The sequence below is a fragment of the Lithohypha guttulata genome, assembly GCF_036872675.1.
Source record: "Lithohypha guttulata strain CCFEE 5908 chromosome Unknown scaffold_1, whole genome shotgun sequence".
Taxonomy (NCBI): Eukaryota; Fungi; Ascomycota; class Eurotiomycetes; order Chaetothyriales; family Trichomeriaceae; genus Lithohypha; species Lithohypha guttulata.
The window spans coordinates 2,047,584-2,062,031 of NW_027042750.1; the positions used below are offsets into that span (position 1 = coordinate 2,047,584).

General features: G+C 48.7%; 5 protein-coding genes across 5 annotated transcripts; 1 reads left to right on the forward strand and 4 right to left on the reverse strand.

Moving 5' to 3' along the window:
- Positions 1 to 84: 84 nt before the first annotated feature.
- On the reverse strand, positions 85 to 2,943 carry LTR64_000743 (uncharacterized protein; the record flags this gene model as incomplete). Its single annotated transcript, XM_064895126.1, has 2 exons — positions 85 to 1,862; positions 1,926 to 2,943. The coding sequence occupies 2 exons, from the start codon at positions 2,941 to 2,943 to the stop codon at positions 85 to 87; spliced, it is 2,796 nt and encodes a 931-aa protein (XP_064757813.1).
- Positions 2,944 to 3,947: 1,004 nt separating this feature from the next.
- On the reverse strand, positions 3,948 to 4,892 carry LTR64_000744 (uncharacterized protein; the record flags this gene model as incomplete). The annotated part of the gene is made up of 1 exon (XM_064895127.1): positions 3,948 to 4,892. One exon carries the CDS (start codon positions 4,890 to 4,892, stop codon positions 3,948 to 3,950), a length of 945 nt encoding a protein of 314 aa, XP_064757814.1.
- A 736-nt stretch (positions 4,893 to 5,628) lies between these two features.
- LTR64_000745 (uncharacterized protein) lies at positions 5,629 to 7,338 on the reverse strand (the record flags this gene model as incomplete). The annotated part of the gene is made up of 7 exons (XM_064895128.1): positions 5,629 to 5,876; positions 5,925 to 6,086; positions 6,139 to 6,212; positions 6,281 to 6,405; positions 6,454 to 6,937; positions 6,995 to 7,067; positions 7,116 to 7,338. 7 exons carry the CDS (start codon positions 7,336 to 7,338, stop codon positions 5,629 to 5,631), a joined length of 1,389 nt encoding a protein of 462 aa, XP_064757815.1.
- A 3,321-nt stretch (positions 7,339 to 10,659) lies between these two features.
- Positions 10,660 to 11,225, forward strand: PIN3 (protein that induces appearance of [PIN+] prion when overproduced; the record flags this gene model as incomplete). The annotated part of the gene is made up of 2 exons (XM_064895129.1): positions 10,660 to 10,888; positions 10,939 to 11,225. The coding sequence occupies 2 exons, from the start codon at positions 10,660 to 10,662 to the stop codon at positions 11,223 to 11,225; spliced, it is 516 nt and encodes a 171-aa protein (XP_064757816.1).
- Positions 11,226 to 11,800: 575 nt separating this feature from the next.
- On the reverse strand, positions 11,801 to 13,018 carry LTR64_000747 (uncharacterized protein; the record flags this gene model as incomplete). Its single annotated transcript, XM_064895130.1, has 1 exon — positions 11,801 to 13,018. The coding sequence occupies one exon, from the start codon at positions 13,016 to 13,018 to the stop codon at positions 11,801 to 11,803; it is 1,218 nt and encodes a 405-aa protein (XP_064757817.1).
- Between the last annotated feature and the right edge of the window lie 1,430 nt (positions 13,019 to 14,448).

The window sequence follows — 14,448 nt, forward strand, 5'->3', positions numbered from 1 at the left end:
ATCTATTTCCGAAAAGTACTGTGGTTCCCGAACTTTCTAGTCGTCAAGTGGTTCCGTTGTCCTAATCACACAAGGTATTGAACTTTATATGCCATTTCGCTGTCCGTCAGTGATATCAAACCAATATGTGAGCGTCTCTCTCAACTTTCCAAGACTCAGCGGCTTCGGCAGGAACGCATCCGTACCTGCCGCTATACACTTTTGTTCATGTGAAGGCCCCACGACTGCCGTGACAGCAATAATCACACGCCGACGTCCTTTTGTTGTGCCACGGAACTTGCGGCTGCCTTCTAATTTGCCTTGCTCTTCCATTTCTCTTATTTCTTTTGTGGCCTGAAGGCCATCCTTGCGAGGCATGCTCTGATCCATTAGTATTAAGTCAATATCCGAATCGTGTTCTATAAGCAGATCGATCGCCTCCTGACCATCGTTCGCGACAATCACATCGTAGCCGCATTTTTGTACCATCTTTACTCCCAGCTTTTGGTTGATCTTGTTGTCCTCAACGAGCATAATTGTGAACGACTTTTTTGCATCTTCTGTTACTGCGACAGCTTTTTCGGAGATGGTAGCGTTTGAGCTGGTCGGGGATAGGACGTCGAAGGACGAGGTTGGTTCACCATTCATTATCTCAACATCTTCTGCAAACCTCACTGATGGCTTCCCAACCTCGGCTTTGAAAGGCATATCGCCAATATCTTCGATGCTCTTCATGATTCGGTGCCATACCAGAGGTCGTTTGATAGGCATGATATGAGGGGCCAGGCGTGATCCAAGCACTTGATAGAGACTATTCTCGTTGTCGTACGGCACAAAAGTTAACCACTTTGATTGCGAAGACAGATGACGCAGTAGCTCTGGTTTATGAGCTAAAGTTGGAGCGCTCGCCCAGATGTACTTGATCTGTCTTGACAACTCTTGTAGGCCGACGGTCTTGACCTCAACTCCAAATGCAGCCCAAGCTTTGGTGAGCCCCTCAACTAGTCGAACGTTGTCCTCTTCGAATATAGCTATTTGCGTACCATCGTCCTTTCGAGGATGATCGTCAATACCAGAAGAGGTTTCCATCAATGGGATAGTAACAGTAAAAATACTACCTTGCTTTTCCGGGCCAACACCTGGATCTTCTCGATACTTGCTGTCCACATGTATTGTTCCACGCATTTTAGCTAGCAGCTGCTTGACAATGCTGAGGCCGAGTCCAGTGCCTCTTTCTGCACCTCTTGTCTGTGCTTGCTTGTAGGGCTCGAACAATTGAGGAAGAAAACTTGCAGGTACACCACAACCGGTGTCCTCGACCGAGATAATCAGGTCGTCATTCTTGTTAGTGACCGTAAGCAGTACATAACCGTGTGTCGTGAATTTGCAAGCATTGGAGAGTAGATTGAGTATTATTCGTGTCAGGCTCAACTCATCCATAAATATCGACGATGGCACTTCTGGTGCAACGGCAACCAGAATCTCAACCTCGCTTTCTTCATGCCTAATTGGCAATAGTCCAATGACCGAGTCTATGACATCTCGAATCTGGAGAAACGTAGGTCTATGTGCAGCTTCTCCCTTCTCCAACCTGGACCAGTCCAACACGTTGTTTGTGATCAGTGACAACGTCTTAGTAGCATCTTGGATGGCACGAAGCAGGACTCGACCTTCCTCCGTCAAGTGTTCTCGAGACAAAAGATCGCCATAACCTTGCAGTTGATGTAGAGGCGTCCGAATCTCATGTGAAGCAGAAGCAATGAACTCTGACCTTGCTTGGGCTGCCGCTTCAGCATGCTCTTTCTGTGCTAGGGCAGCCCATAGTTTGCGGCGAGTTCTGATGATATCGGTAAGCTTGTTGCGAGCGATCGTGGCAGAATGCACTAGCAATCCATTAGCAGCCAGGCAGGTCAAGGTTGCAATGGTTACAATTGTCACGGGCAGACCTGTGGGATAACCTCTCTTCTCTTGTGGTTCAGCATTAGTCCAGAAGCGAGCGGCGGACATGCCGGTAAAATGCATGGCTGCCACACCAGTAGTGGCCACCACAGCAAACATGATCTGCTGTATCAAATAGCTCTCCATCTGCGACATCAGGATACAGCCTACAGTGCAGACTACCCATGATATTATGGCTGACAGAAGCACCAGAGCAGGGTGCAGGGTACACCATCCCTCGGGAACTTTCAAAGCCAGAATACCAGCATAGTGCATGCTAGTAATAGCAAGAGACCAGAAGAAGCCCTTCGCAATGTTCTTGAGTGTGATGCCGTGCCATAATCCTGTAAGCATCATCAAGATCGGATTTGCTGCCCTTGCAGGACCGGGTTTCCAGGTCTTTGTACTATTAAGCAGACCAAGACCAAATGAACTGGCCTCCGTACTTAGTGTTGTGTCGGAATACCTTCGCAAATAGGTATAATCACTGGATGTCTCAGTGCCGTAGGCATCATCATCATAATCCTTGTCTTCCTCACCAACATCATCTCCAAGTAATGGTGGGTTGATAGCAGTGCCTAGAAAGGTAGGTGCAGGGTCGAGGCCATCGAAGTGCTTATGTGATGAGCTTGAAGCTCGTTGAGACAAGCTCGGTCTATGCGAAAGTATTGGCGCAGGAGAGCCCTCTTGCATCTGTAGACGTAGACGCGTGGGACTGGAGGAGCGAGGTGTTCCAAGATTATTCGACGGCAAGTCGCTGGAAGTACGTCGGCTCTGAACAACCAAAGGTTCAGAACTTCCTCGATGCGGTAGTTCAGGTCTCCCAGCCTCTACAGCATCAAGGTATTCCTTCATTCGTCTCCCACGAGACCTTCTTCCACGAGACCTCTTTCTATATCTAGAAAACCTGTCCCATGCCAGATCTGATGCAAGGGCGACGAAGGTGAAGAAGACCGCAAGGAAGGCACTTAGGACGGTGAGCGGGATATTCAGTCCGATGGGAAGATCGAGCTCGTAGGCTAGCATAGCCACGAAGTGTAGGCACCATATCGAGCAGAAGCCGAACGTAAGGCTGGCTAGAAATGTCCAGAGCAACACAGCGGTCACATGGCGTGACAATCGAGCCTGGCATACCAGCTGAGTTGAGGTGAAGGTACCAAGCAGGGAGATTGCGATAGAAGCAATGACTAGCCCATCGTTCCAATGCGGCTCTACTTGTCGCATATCGCCCAGTTGGATATTTAAGGTGCAGATGGTGGTGAGGACATCAGGCCTTTTTTCGCAGCTCGAGATTGCAGCGTGCCATGTTCTTATACCGTTCCAGAGAGACTTTGGTCGTTCGAGAAGAGAGGGGGCACGAGGTAGAAGAGAGCGCGACGAAGAAAATGCGATACCGGTGTACTCGATGTCCAGAATCTATCACAACGAGGTACTTGGATGGTCGTCTTTGTTAGACAACTCCCACACTTCAAGGACGTACTCGAGAAGGAGGCCATCGCAAAGGCGCAGGTGGAGGATTCCAGTGTTCTAGCCCACACCCATTTGGGCCGTCGAATTCTAAGCCAATACCGCGTAGTCTTGGCTTTGAGAGCCTCAAATCGACCTCCGAACTGGGCATGAGCTCGCTTGTGGTGCGGAGCCCATTCTCCGGAATTGAATCCACAAACTTTATCTTAGCGAGAAAATAATGGTTCGATCACCTAGAAAGCACTTCAAGTTCAGCAGATATACTCGTTTGATATGTTGATTGCAGAAGGCACGAGTCAGAATTACATGCACCTACTTTCTCACGGAAACGATATGTATGACTGCAGCACGATCACCAGATTGACCACATATATAGTTGCGGAATTGACCGTCTTGCCTTGGTAGTAGTGTACATCTTTCCTTGATTTTACACGTGGGCTCCGTTCACTATTTTCGTGTCAAGACCGAACAGCAAAACCTGTTAGACTTTCTCTTAACCACCAATATAGAGGACATGTCGGGTGCTATCCCTGTGCACGAAACTCGAACAGGAATGTCGCCAGTTATTGCGTGGCGGCTTTATTCTCGAGACTAGTATCGTTCCTTCCCATTACTGGCATCAGCACCGCAATGACTTGCTCGTATGCTGTGAACAGAATTCCGCCAGCAAAAACTGTTCGGCCCAATCTCATCGTGCTACCCTTCCACAGGCCTTTCACACCATAATCCTCTATCACACCTTTGAAAGCTTCTACAGTACCAGCACCTTTTGCGGATTGTGCTCGTGTTTTGACCGTATCGATCGGCTGTGTTGCATAAGTGGTTATAATTCCAGCGACCGCACCATTGCCGAAACTCGTCGCGGTGTTCTGCGGTATGTCGTATTTCTGAGTGTATTCCTTGAGAATGTTGTATGTGCCCATGCGCACAGATGTCGTTCCTGCCTGTTTAAGCGTTGTAGTCACGTAGCCACGATATAGGCCGTACATGCCATGCTCCTTGACCAAGGTTTTTGTCGCATGCCATGCACCTCGAAATTGACGTTCTGAGATGGACTTGCCAGCAGCAGAAGTATTCCTTGCATCGTCGATCAAAGCAGTTTTTACTCGTTCTGTGGGTGTGACGGCAAATGTGCTCGCTACCACACCTGCGCTCATCCCAGCGCCTAAGCTTCTCAAAGCACTCAGAGAGCCTGTCTCTGGATCTGCAAAGCCTCGTTTTATCGCGTCGAAACTCATGAATCGAATGGCATCTTTACCGATGGTGCCAATGACAAGAGTCGAGCATCCCAGGTAGAGAGCACGTGCACCTTCCTTCTGGATGACTTGACCAACAACGACAAAAGGATTGCGCGGCGTGGGTATCCCGCGTTCTGCTCTCAGCTGCACACGAGTTTTGGCAAACTCGAATGGGTAGGTCAGAAAAGATTCTATGCCGCCTGCTGTGCCGCCTGCTATCAGAGACATTACTGGCGTCACCCTCGGATCTGCAGTCCCCGATGGCGCCATATTGAGCTGTAGTGGCGAAGCTTTGTATGTCTTCAGCTGATAGCCAAGGTGTGCTCAAATAGTGGCAGTCATGAATTAAATGTCGATAGCACTTTCCACCGTACTTATTCTGAACCTGTTGCTGCTCTTCCTGACATTCTCGGCTGCAATAAGGCTTGTGGCTTAGTCGCTGTGTACTGTCACAAAGTTCGCACGTTGTCAATGTCGGCTAATGACCGACTCGAAGTTACGTTGTCGAGGCTGTCCTATTTTACGATCGGATACTGGTCCGATACTGTCATAGCGAGCTCGGTTAGATCCAGAAGTTGCTGGCCCTGTGGTTGACCGTATTGTAGAGTTGAGTCGGGCGATTACTGGGCGATGCACATGTCTATGTCAAGACTGAGAACTGCTCTGCGACAATTGAGACCTTACCATGTTGTCGCGTACTGATCGACGATGCTCATATACACTGTCTGCAATTCATAAAAGAACAAAGGTCGTGGCAATTTGGGTATGTATTGATTCAAGCATGCACTTCAGACGTACTGTCCTCTGGTCTCGTGATTCGTCAAGCCCATTGTTTCCCTGCCAGTTTTCTTCGTTCATGTCACGACCATAGGGTGTCCCATGTTCAGACTTATTTAAGACCTGAACGGACGCAACACGCCTTTCTGTTCCTTCACATTTGCCTTGTGAACAACCTATGGTCTTTCGCCTTCAAGACCTACCATCGTGACGACTCACGTGTCCGTGCTTACCAGCTACCTGCGGTGATGGCTTGCTGCTTTGGTTCAGGACCAGTATCCCAGGTTGCGGACCCAGCATTGTTGGTATCATTGCCAGACACATTCCATTCATCGTTTCCACCAGTGATAGCATTGCTGCCAAAGCCATCGTCGGCACCTTCCTCAGCAGCTTTTGCGGCCTGAAAGGCAGCCTTCTTCTCTGGATTGCATCGGCTCTCTGAGGCATGTCCAGTCTCACCACAATGTCTACAGGTGACTAGAAAATGCGTCAGTGGCAGTGGGCTTAACGACCAACAAGACTCACCCTTGTCCCAGTTCTTCTCCTCCGGACACTCTCTAGAGCTATGACCAAATGCTTCACAGTTTCGACATCTCATAACACGTTCATCGGTGCACTCGGCCTTGCGGTGTCCCTCTTGGCCACAATTGTTGCAGATAGACTTAGGCTTGTCAGGACAATCAGCAGCTAGGACAGAGTCAGTCTAAATAGTACTAATGAATTTCCGCAGAGAACTGACCAATATGATCCTCAGAATTACAGACTCGGCAAGTTCTTGGAGCGCGCTCTTTTCGCTGGGGTCGTTCTTCTGGACTGCTTCCCGTTAGTCTCGTCTCTGACAGTGAAGCATGATAGTCAAATGCATCAAGCACAGGACATACCAGTCTCGAGCTCTATGTCCATCCTGATCACATAGTACGCAGCTGATCTTCTTGGCCTCCACTGGCGCCCGCTCTTGCTCGCAGTCCTTTCGCAAGTGGCCGGGTTCACCACAGTTGTTGCAGATCTACAAAGAATATTAGCTTTTGATGAAAAGCAAAAACGAAAAGCCTACCTGAATGCCTCGCTCCATTGGCAGACCGGTGTGCTCAAGTCGGGCAAGGTTATGTTCGGGACCCTTTGGCCAAGCAGGCATCAAGATGGGTCGAGGGCATGAATCTGTCTTAGTGAACACGCCGAGAGTATAGGTCTTGTTGATGTCCCCTTGAAGACTGACGTTGGTGTAAGCAACAGCAACCTCTTTCTTGAGGCCGATCAAGAATATCTTGGAGCCTCGCTTTCGAAGTTCTTTCTCAATCTGTACATAAGTAAGGTCTGGGTTGGCTTTGGACAAGATCTTGACAGCTTCTTTGAAGTCATCGACATCCAGATCGTCAGAGGCTGCCATGACCATAGCCCATGCCTCTTTCTCGCTCACTTCAGGAATAGATGAGTTATCGACAACTTTCTTGTTCTTGCAATCGATGGTATCATGATCGTTCTCCGTCATGCATTGTTTGCAGAACTTGGGCTTTGATGGGCAATCGGAAGCTCGATGACTAGCACAGAGGATGTTAGCTGCGGACATGATATCGTCTGCCGAAACACTATCTTACCCTTCCTGGTTGCACGTTCGGCAGATGCCAGTAAAGACTCTTGGTTTGGTACAGTCAGCCTTGTTGTGACCTTCTGTGCAACGGGTTAGTACTGGAAGACAGAAACGTTCAGCTAAAATACCTTCTCCGCAGTTGAAGCAGCCACCTCGAGCTCGAGCAGTGCCTTCATCGCCATCACCAGGTGGACCAGTATCGTCGGCAGTAGGAGGATCATCGAAAGAGTTGATACCGGCGCCACCGTCGTTCCAGTCGGTAGCATCAGCAGGACCTGAGTTCCACTGATCATTCGCGGGAGTGGTAGCAGGACCACTGCCCCATGCATTACCTTGCCAATTGTCAGTCATGTTCCAAGATGTCGAAGGACAAAAGAAAATAGAGGTAGAAGTTTCGTCAATTGTGTCAAGTGATGGTCTTTTCCAATAGTTGATCTTCTGGCCAGGTTGAGGTCTTTTCCAGATCTCCCAGGACATCCCAGGTCGTCAAAGCTTGGAGTGTATCGATGACGGGCAACGACAAGTACTTACCAGAGGTATTCCAGTCAGTCATCTTGAGGTGTGAAAAGCCAAGAAGGAAGTCGGATGTCCAAGTGACAACAAAGAGAAGCAGTCTCGGAGGGGTGGAAGAAGGAGGAAGGCTCCAGTCAACAGGAAATTTCAAAACAAGCAAAATTGAAATGTTTGTGGGTGAAAAGGTCAGATGAAGGCCGACGTGGTCATATGTCTTGGCTAATAAGCACTGACCTGGCAGGTGCGACTCAGAGTTCTGCCTTTCCGTGCAGGTGAGCAGGATCTGAGAGTGCAGGCCAGTCCAGCTTACAAGTGAAGATTGCATGACCCCGGAATTTCTACCTTTCCGGCCAGCTGGTACGCACCCTCCTTGCGCCAATACTCTCTCCACGAAGCCTCAGTCCACCTATTCATGCCTTGAGCCCTATTCTACCTCGTTCTAGCTCAGATCTACGTAATGAACGTGGCCAAATTTTGTTCGATAGATAGGAAGCCGGATTGGGCTGGACCATACTGTGTATGAACAAGTACCTAGCATAAGGGCGAGAAGGAAGAGTCGATCCTGCAAAAATTCGTCTTGAGCCCACCCACTCGGGCCTTGTGTAGTAAGAACATTAGCAGTGTAATGGCGGTAGGAACCTACCACATTGCGCATGCTGACCTTTCGAACACCAGCTTGCTCAGATGATCCTCCATCCGCACTACAGCACGCCAGCCATTGATAAAGGACACACCTCTGCTGACGACAAAAGCGATCTGGGACTAGCAAAGCAGTATATGGCACTGCACGAACTTCTCCGACGTCCTCTCATTTACCGAAGAACCTTACCATTACTGGAGGACCAATAAGTGCAACGACTACAGCTACTATGTTGTCAATACACATCTCAGGTTACAGAGCTAGGTTAGCTACAAGCACTTAAAACCATAGCATCCATGCTTACCCCTGATCAGCACTAAGATTTGGACTTACAAGGTTAGCTAATCACATCTGAGAGTTTGAAGACGGAGAAAAAATCTGCTGCGTGGCTGGCGCTAGGTCAAATAGCAGCTAAGGGTTATAAGGAGGCAACGAGGATATCAGATGATATCTTCAAGGAAGCAAGGTCGTCGTTACATCTTGGAGCTACGACTAAATACTCTTTGGACACTGACTACCAAGCATCTTGAATATTCAGATTCGGACTTCGTGGAATTGAGTTTCCTTCACAAAAAGAAAAGAACAGGAAAGACAAGAGAAAAAAGCACATATTGCAACTGCTCGTCCACGCCTACTGCTCATGTGAGAAAGGCGCTATATTCGTTCACGCTGATAAAAAGGCAAAGTGCAGCAAGAGTCGCTCCAATCAGAATTTAATACAACTGATAGGCAGTCGACCTTGGCCTCCAGTGGTCGCAAAGGACAACATTCACGACAGGTTAGAAAAGAAGGCATATTATCATGCTTCTACACATGAATTTGTTCATATTGTGCGCGAACTTGGCATGAAGCAGAACAACACCCGTGATGATACCGCTTAAGTCAGGCAAAGCTTGCACTACTATAGCTCGAAAAGGGGGTTTCCGAGCCGAAATATGAAAGCTAATGAAGAGACGTTCTAGACCTATGCCATGAGCAAGATGCCTGCTTCAGGACGAGGTTCAATGGTCTACCATGAATGCGTAGGGACGAACGATGATCGCCAGGGACAGCAACGCCGGACAGTCATAGATAAACATCTTCCTCGACTTGAACGTCTGGCTCGTTATCAAACGCCCAGGCCATAGCTCGCTCGGGACACGCTATAGTGATTGTGGTCATATACACAGCTTCAAATGTTGACACGATTCGAAAAGGAGTCATCGATAGATGGATGCCTGTAGCCTGACGTTCTCAATCGTTCCTTCTTAGTCTTTCCAGCTGTTCGTCCGTCCTAGATATTTGAGACGTTTTATTTGCAGCTCACATGCCACGGCTAAAGCTGGTTCAAAGATTATGCCTGGGCATAGATCAGTACACTATCATCCAGCATCATGGCAGTTCGTTCTGTCTCATGACTCATCCGGACGGCAGCCTAAAGGTCAAATGTGTTGTACAAAACCAGCGTTCTGAACTTTTACTGACGAAGAAAGGAAGCGTTTGTATACAGGAGGTATACACGTATACGCGGAAGAGCTTGCGCTTCCACATATCTGCTATCCACTGTACAGGTAGTGGTCAACCAGTCAGAAATTTTGCAGACTTTCTGGAGTTCTGCCGTCATTCATGCTATCGTTAGTTCCGAAACATGTACCGGCTTGTTGCTGAAAACGTCCCGAGAAGCCCATGCAGCAGCTTGAGAGGAATTAGAATGGTACTGACATTCTGGCACCCAAACCGACGCGTCTGTTCCTGCTTGCTAATACAAACGACCAATGCTTGACAGCATCACACGACACGTACAACCTTGGCGTGTAAAATCGATACGACGGGAGGGAGGAATCAAGGTCATCTTTGCTTGTTTGTGCAAGTAATTGTGAAGAAGCACAAACGTAGCTTCTGTTAGTGCCATGTTTAAGTCATGACTAGTAGATTTCAGCCAACCACATCGCAGCTTGTTGTCTTCGATATCCTTGTCTGACACACAAGAAGTTCCGATTTTGTTCCCAGGCACATTCGGATGCCTAAAGCGGTAGCCATGTGTCGCTAGTAGGCCCAAGCCTCACCTAAACGCTGGATCCTGCGCCTCACTGGCTGATGTCCCTATTCCCGTGCAGGCGGTCCTCCCTCACCTGCGCTTCATGCCTGAAGAGCAAAGGTTGTCACCCGACAACTCAGACCCTCTCACTTTTCGTTCCTCCTCCACTTGACGTTTAGTCGTCGGCCTATCCTCAAAGCACTCCGTCTCAACCACGATCGTTCCCACAGTCTTCTACAATATATTCGTCGACGGCAAGAAAGAGGAGGTATTAGCAACATGACGATGGCCACTGAGGCCGCAGTCGCGACCACAAACCGAAGTCTACGAACCATCCGAAATGTCGGTCAATACGGTCTACAATTGATTCACTTCTGTGCTGACACAAGAACAGGAACTAGAATACCTATGTGACCTGTCGGTCATCTCACCACAACAGATGCAATCTATTCTTGCACAATTACCAGCACAGACACCGCTTCATGGTTCAGTACAGTCCCCGATGCCCGGAACAGTCACAACTCCTGTCGAGCAGTTCAACAGTATGAACTTGAAAGAACAATACACACCTATACCCACACCAGCGCCACTGCCGCCGCCAGCATACCCGACTGTACCTACGATCATGGCCATCGCATCTGCATTATACGCGTATAAGCCAACCGATGCTGGGGATTTAGCTTTGCAACAGAATGACAGGATCCAGGTGATCGAGCATATGAACAACGACTGTAAGTTGCCAACGAGATCTTATTCCGGAGCAGCCGCTAACTTTCTGCAGGGTGGAGGGGCAGGAACGAAAGGACAGGCCTTGAGGGTATTTTCCCTCGCAGTTACGTCTCGGTCCTTGAAGAGACGAGGCCGCCTATGCCAACACCAATGCACTCGACAGATTACGGTAATATGCCACTAGCCGTTGCCAATGGCCCAATCGATCCAAATACCGGTCTACGAAAACCTAGCAAATTAGAAGAGCACGGAAAGAAATTCGGTAAAAAGATGGGTAATGCTGCGATCTTCGGTGCTGGCGCCACAATCGGCAGCAACATTGTGAACGGCATCTTCTAAACTGTCTCTCTCTCTTTTTCCGGTCGAGCTTGACCACAACTTGGCAACCGTCCAAAATTTGGTGCTCGATCATGGCTGCGTTGGACAATCGCCATGAACAGGATAAACCAATTCTATCGCAGCATTTACGTGGAGTTTTCAACGGGACGGCGTTAACGGGATGACTCGATTCTTTCATGAACCAAGAATGCGTGCTTAAACGGAGCCGGCGTGGATGAGACTCGAATATTGCTGTTGCAGTGCGAACTGCTTCTCTTATATTGTTGGAAAGACTTTGATCAGCTTTCAAGAGCTACGATTCCTGCACACACTCTGCGGGATCAGGACCGAGGCCAACACGATGTTGAGTAAGCCTCCACTACCTTCCTTCTGCTATGTCAATTGATATACTTGCACTTGGAAGTGAATGAGAATTAAGCGTTTTATGACCATAAGCTTTCCAAATCTCCCTCGATCAGCACTCTCTTCTGCGCACATAAAGTGTAAGAGAGAATATTCTAAAGTAACATTCATTGGCTCAGTGTCAGCTCTGCACCAAAACACCTAGGAACGAACATGACGGATCCGCTATCAGCTCACAACTTGACAGGACTCCTACTCCCAGCATCAACTCCATCTGGCACTACATCCCTCATAAGCGAATCTGACACCTTCCACTTCCCACCCGCCGTCTTCTCGACCTTCCCATCACCCCTCAACTTCTCAAGTACCTGAAGCAATCCACCTTCAGCCGGACCCCACAGATTCTCAGGATACATCCGATATATCACCTTGACCATCTCCATGCTTTTCCATTCCTTGCCTAGTACAAGCTCTTTCCCAATATCCGCTTCAGGAGGAGGCACAGACTGAGGGAAGCCCTCAGCAGTCTTTAGTGGCGATTTCCCTGGCGCTGTTGTCGTGCCGTAGATGAGCACGTTGATCGCTTCATCTTCTCTCATGCTCCGGTGTGTGATGTATTCGTCTAGTTTGAGTTGTGCATTGTCAATCACGGAGCCATGACCTGGAAATGCGCGACGACCCTGCCCGACGCGCTCTTTCATTAGCTTCAAGCTCGAGACGTAGGCTGATAGGTCCTCGAAGACCGCTGTGCCGTGGCCGAGCACGTTGTCAGCCGTGAAGATACACCCTATCTCTGCCGGGTCAGATGATTTCGTGATGAGCAAGCACATATGGTCTTTGGCGTGACCAGGAGCATGTACTGCTTCGACTTCAAACAGGTTTCCATCCTTCTCAGAACCCACTGAGAACTTCTGTCCGTTCTCGATGTCTAGAATCTCCTCGTCCTGCAGGGTTTGGTCCGGATCATACCTGTTCCCGAGGTGCTTGTACACCTTGACGCTCGGACTATACCCTCTCACATCCTTGACGCCCATGACATGATCGTGATGCCAATGCGTCAACACACAAGTCTTGATCTTCACGGTCTCTCCCTCCTGCAACATTGTCTCATACAGCTTATCCTTCCACTGCGGCAGACCTTGAGCCGTGTCGACAAGTATACGCTCACTCCCCTTTCCAAGCAAGTAAGTGTTCGTCCCCTGTAACGTGAACTTGCTTGGGTTACAACCAAGGATGCGCCATATCGAGGTCGAGATACGCTCTACCTCTGGCAATGAAGGAATGTTGACGGCCATGAAGAAACCACGGCGTTTCCAGTAGATGCGCCGGAGGATTTCGTATTGCTGTGATGGATAGGCGGCGAAGAAGTGGCCTTGGCTGGCGTAGGTGTTTGTGCCTTGGAGACCTTTGTTTGGGTGGGTGTTTGGGTAGGGAAGAGGCCTGGGGACCATGTATTTGTTGAGAGCCTCTATGCAAGGCTGTGGGGGGTCTGATGGTCAAGAAGTTGTCGCACTGATTGAGTGTGGTCCTCACGTAGTCCCTGTCCGGTACAGAGGGGGTATAAGTTTCACGTGACTGGGTTACTAATCGAGTGTAGTTCTGGTCGGACACGGTTACGGTAATTGTATCGATGTGGCAGCAAATGTGCTGCCGACCAATGTTTCCTTGACGTTCGCAATGCAAGTGCAGAGTGAGTAGTGGAAATCTCTGGATTGCCCGATTGTCCACAGAATGCGACTATTTCTGATGAAGTCTAGCTGTAGCTAGGTGCTTCCTGATAGGCTCGTGAGGAAGGATCTCTCTCCGGGACTGTACGTTAAAAATGTGGCCGAGGAGTTGATCTTCTGCAGCTTTTTTGGTGCTTATGAGGCTACAGCAACAACAACAAAGGAAAGTTGACAATCATGTACTATGAGTAGCCTCAAGGCTCTTCCCACTATTCTGACACGGCGAACAGTATCGCGATGTTCCCTGCACTAGCCCTGAATCTCTAAAGTACCGAGGTTCACTTGGCTTGAGGGTATTGGTGGAGCACGATCAATGCTGATCAGGCATCGAAAAGGTATCATGCTGCTGGTGCCAGGAGAATTATACGCGGTATTTCAATGATGAGACAACTTTGAAAGATTTCTCCTGTTTCCCTGAGAATACAGTCAAGGAATGTCAAATCTTATTGCCGTGAGAGCCATATACATGACTTGACAGAACGCTTATCGTGGGTGTATGGAAAATATCAGCCATGCTTCCCAAAATGCCCTAATGCTCAAAAACCATAACGCTGTGACCAATGTCTGAATAGAAGAGGTTCTAAACATGGTCTTATAACCTTTTCCGTGCATCAAAATGGTGCATCATAAGGTGATAATGCAAGGTAAACTCTAGCCTCGAACATATACTGCCTCATTTCCTTGCGAAACTCCTCGTGCTCCAGAATATGCCATGTCGAAGCGTTAACCTACAGTGAACGTAGTCCTCTCTTCAAGCTCATACTGTCAGGTCAACAAGTGCCTGATCGATCTATAATAGACAGGTCTAAGAGGGTCGCCGTATTGAAGCTCTGTACGCTTATGTATGTTGTCATCTCTTCGACGCGATAAACATACTTGTTCGTTTGGTTCTTGAGCTCGAGCCTGTGCTGCTCGCGGATATTGGTTGTGAGAGGCTTGCGTCGTAGTGGTATTCACCATCGACGTAGGTCGCTCCGGTTGTAAAGGTTTGCCTGTTCTTCCGCTTCGCATATTTTTGTTCCAACCTGTACAGCTCGAGTTCTGTATCGTGTTAGTCAGTGCCATGTATTGACTAAATCTATGTGCTCTCACTTGACTGCAACCTGTCTAGAAGACCCATGACGCCTGCCAGAAGTGCAAGCCAATTCGAAAAT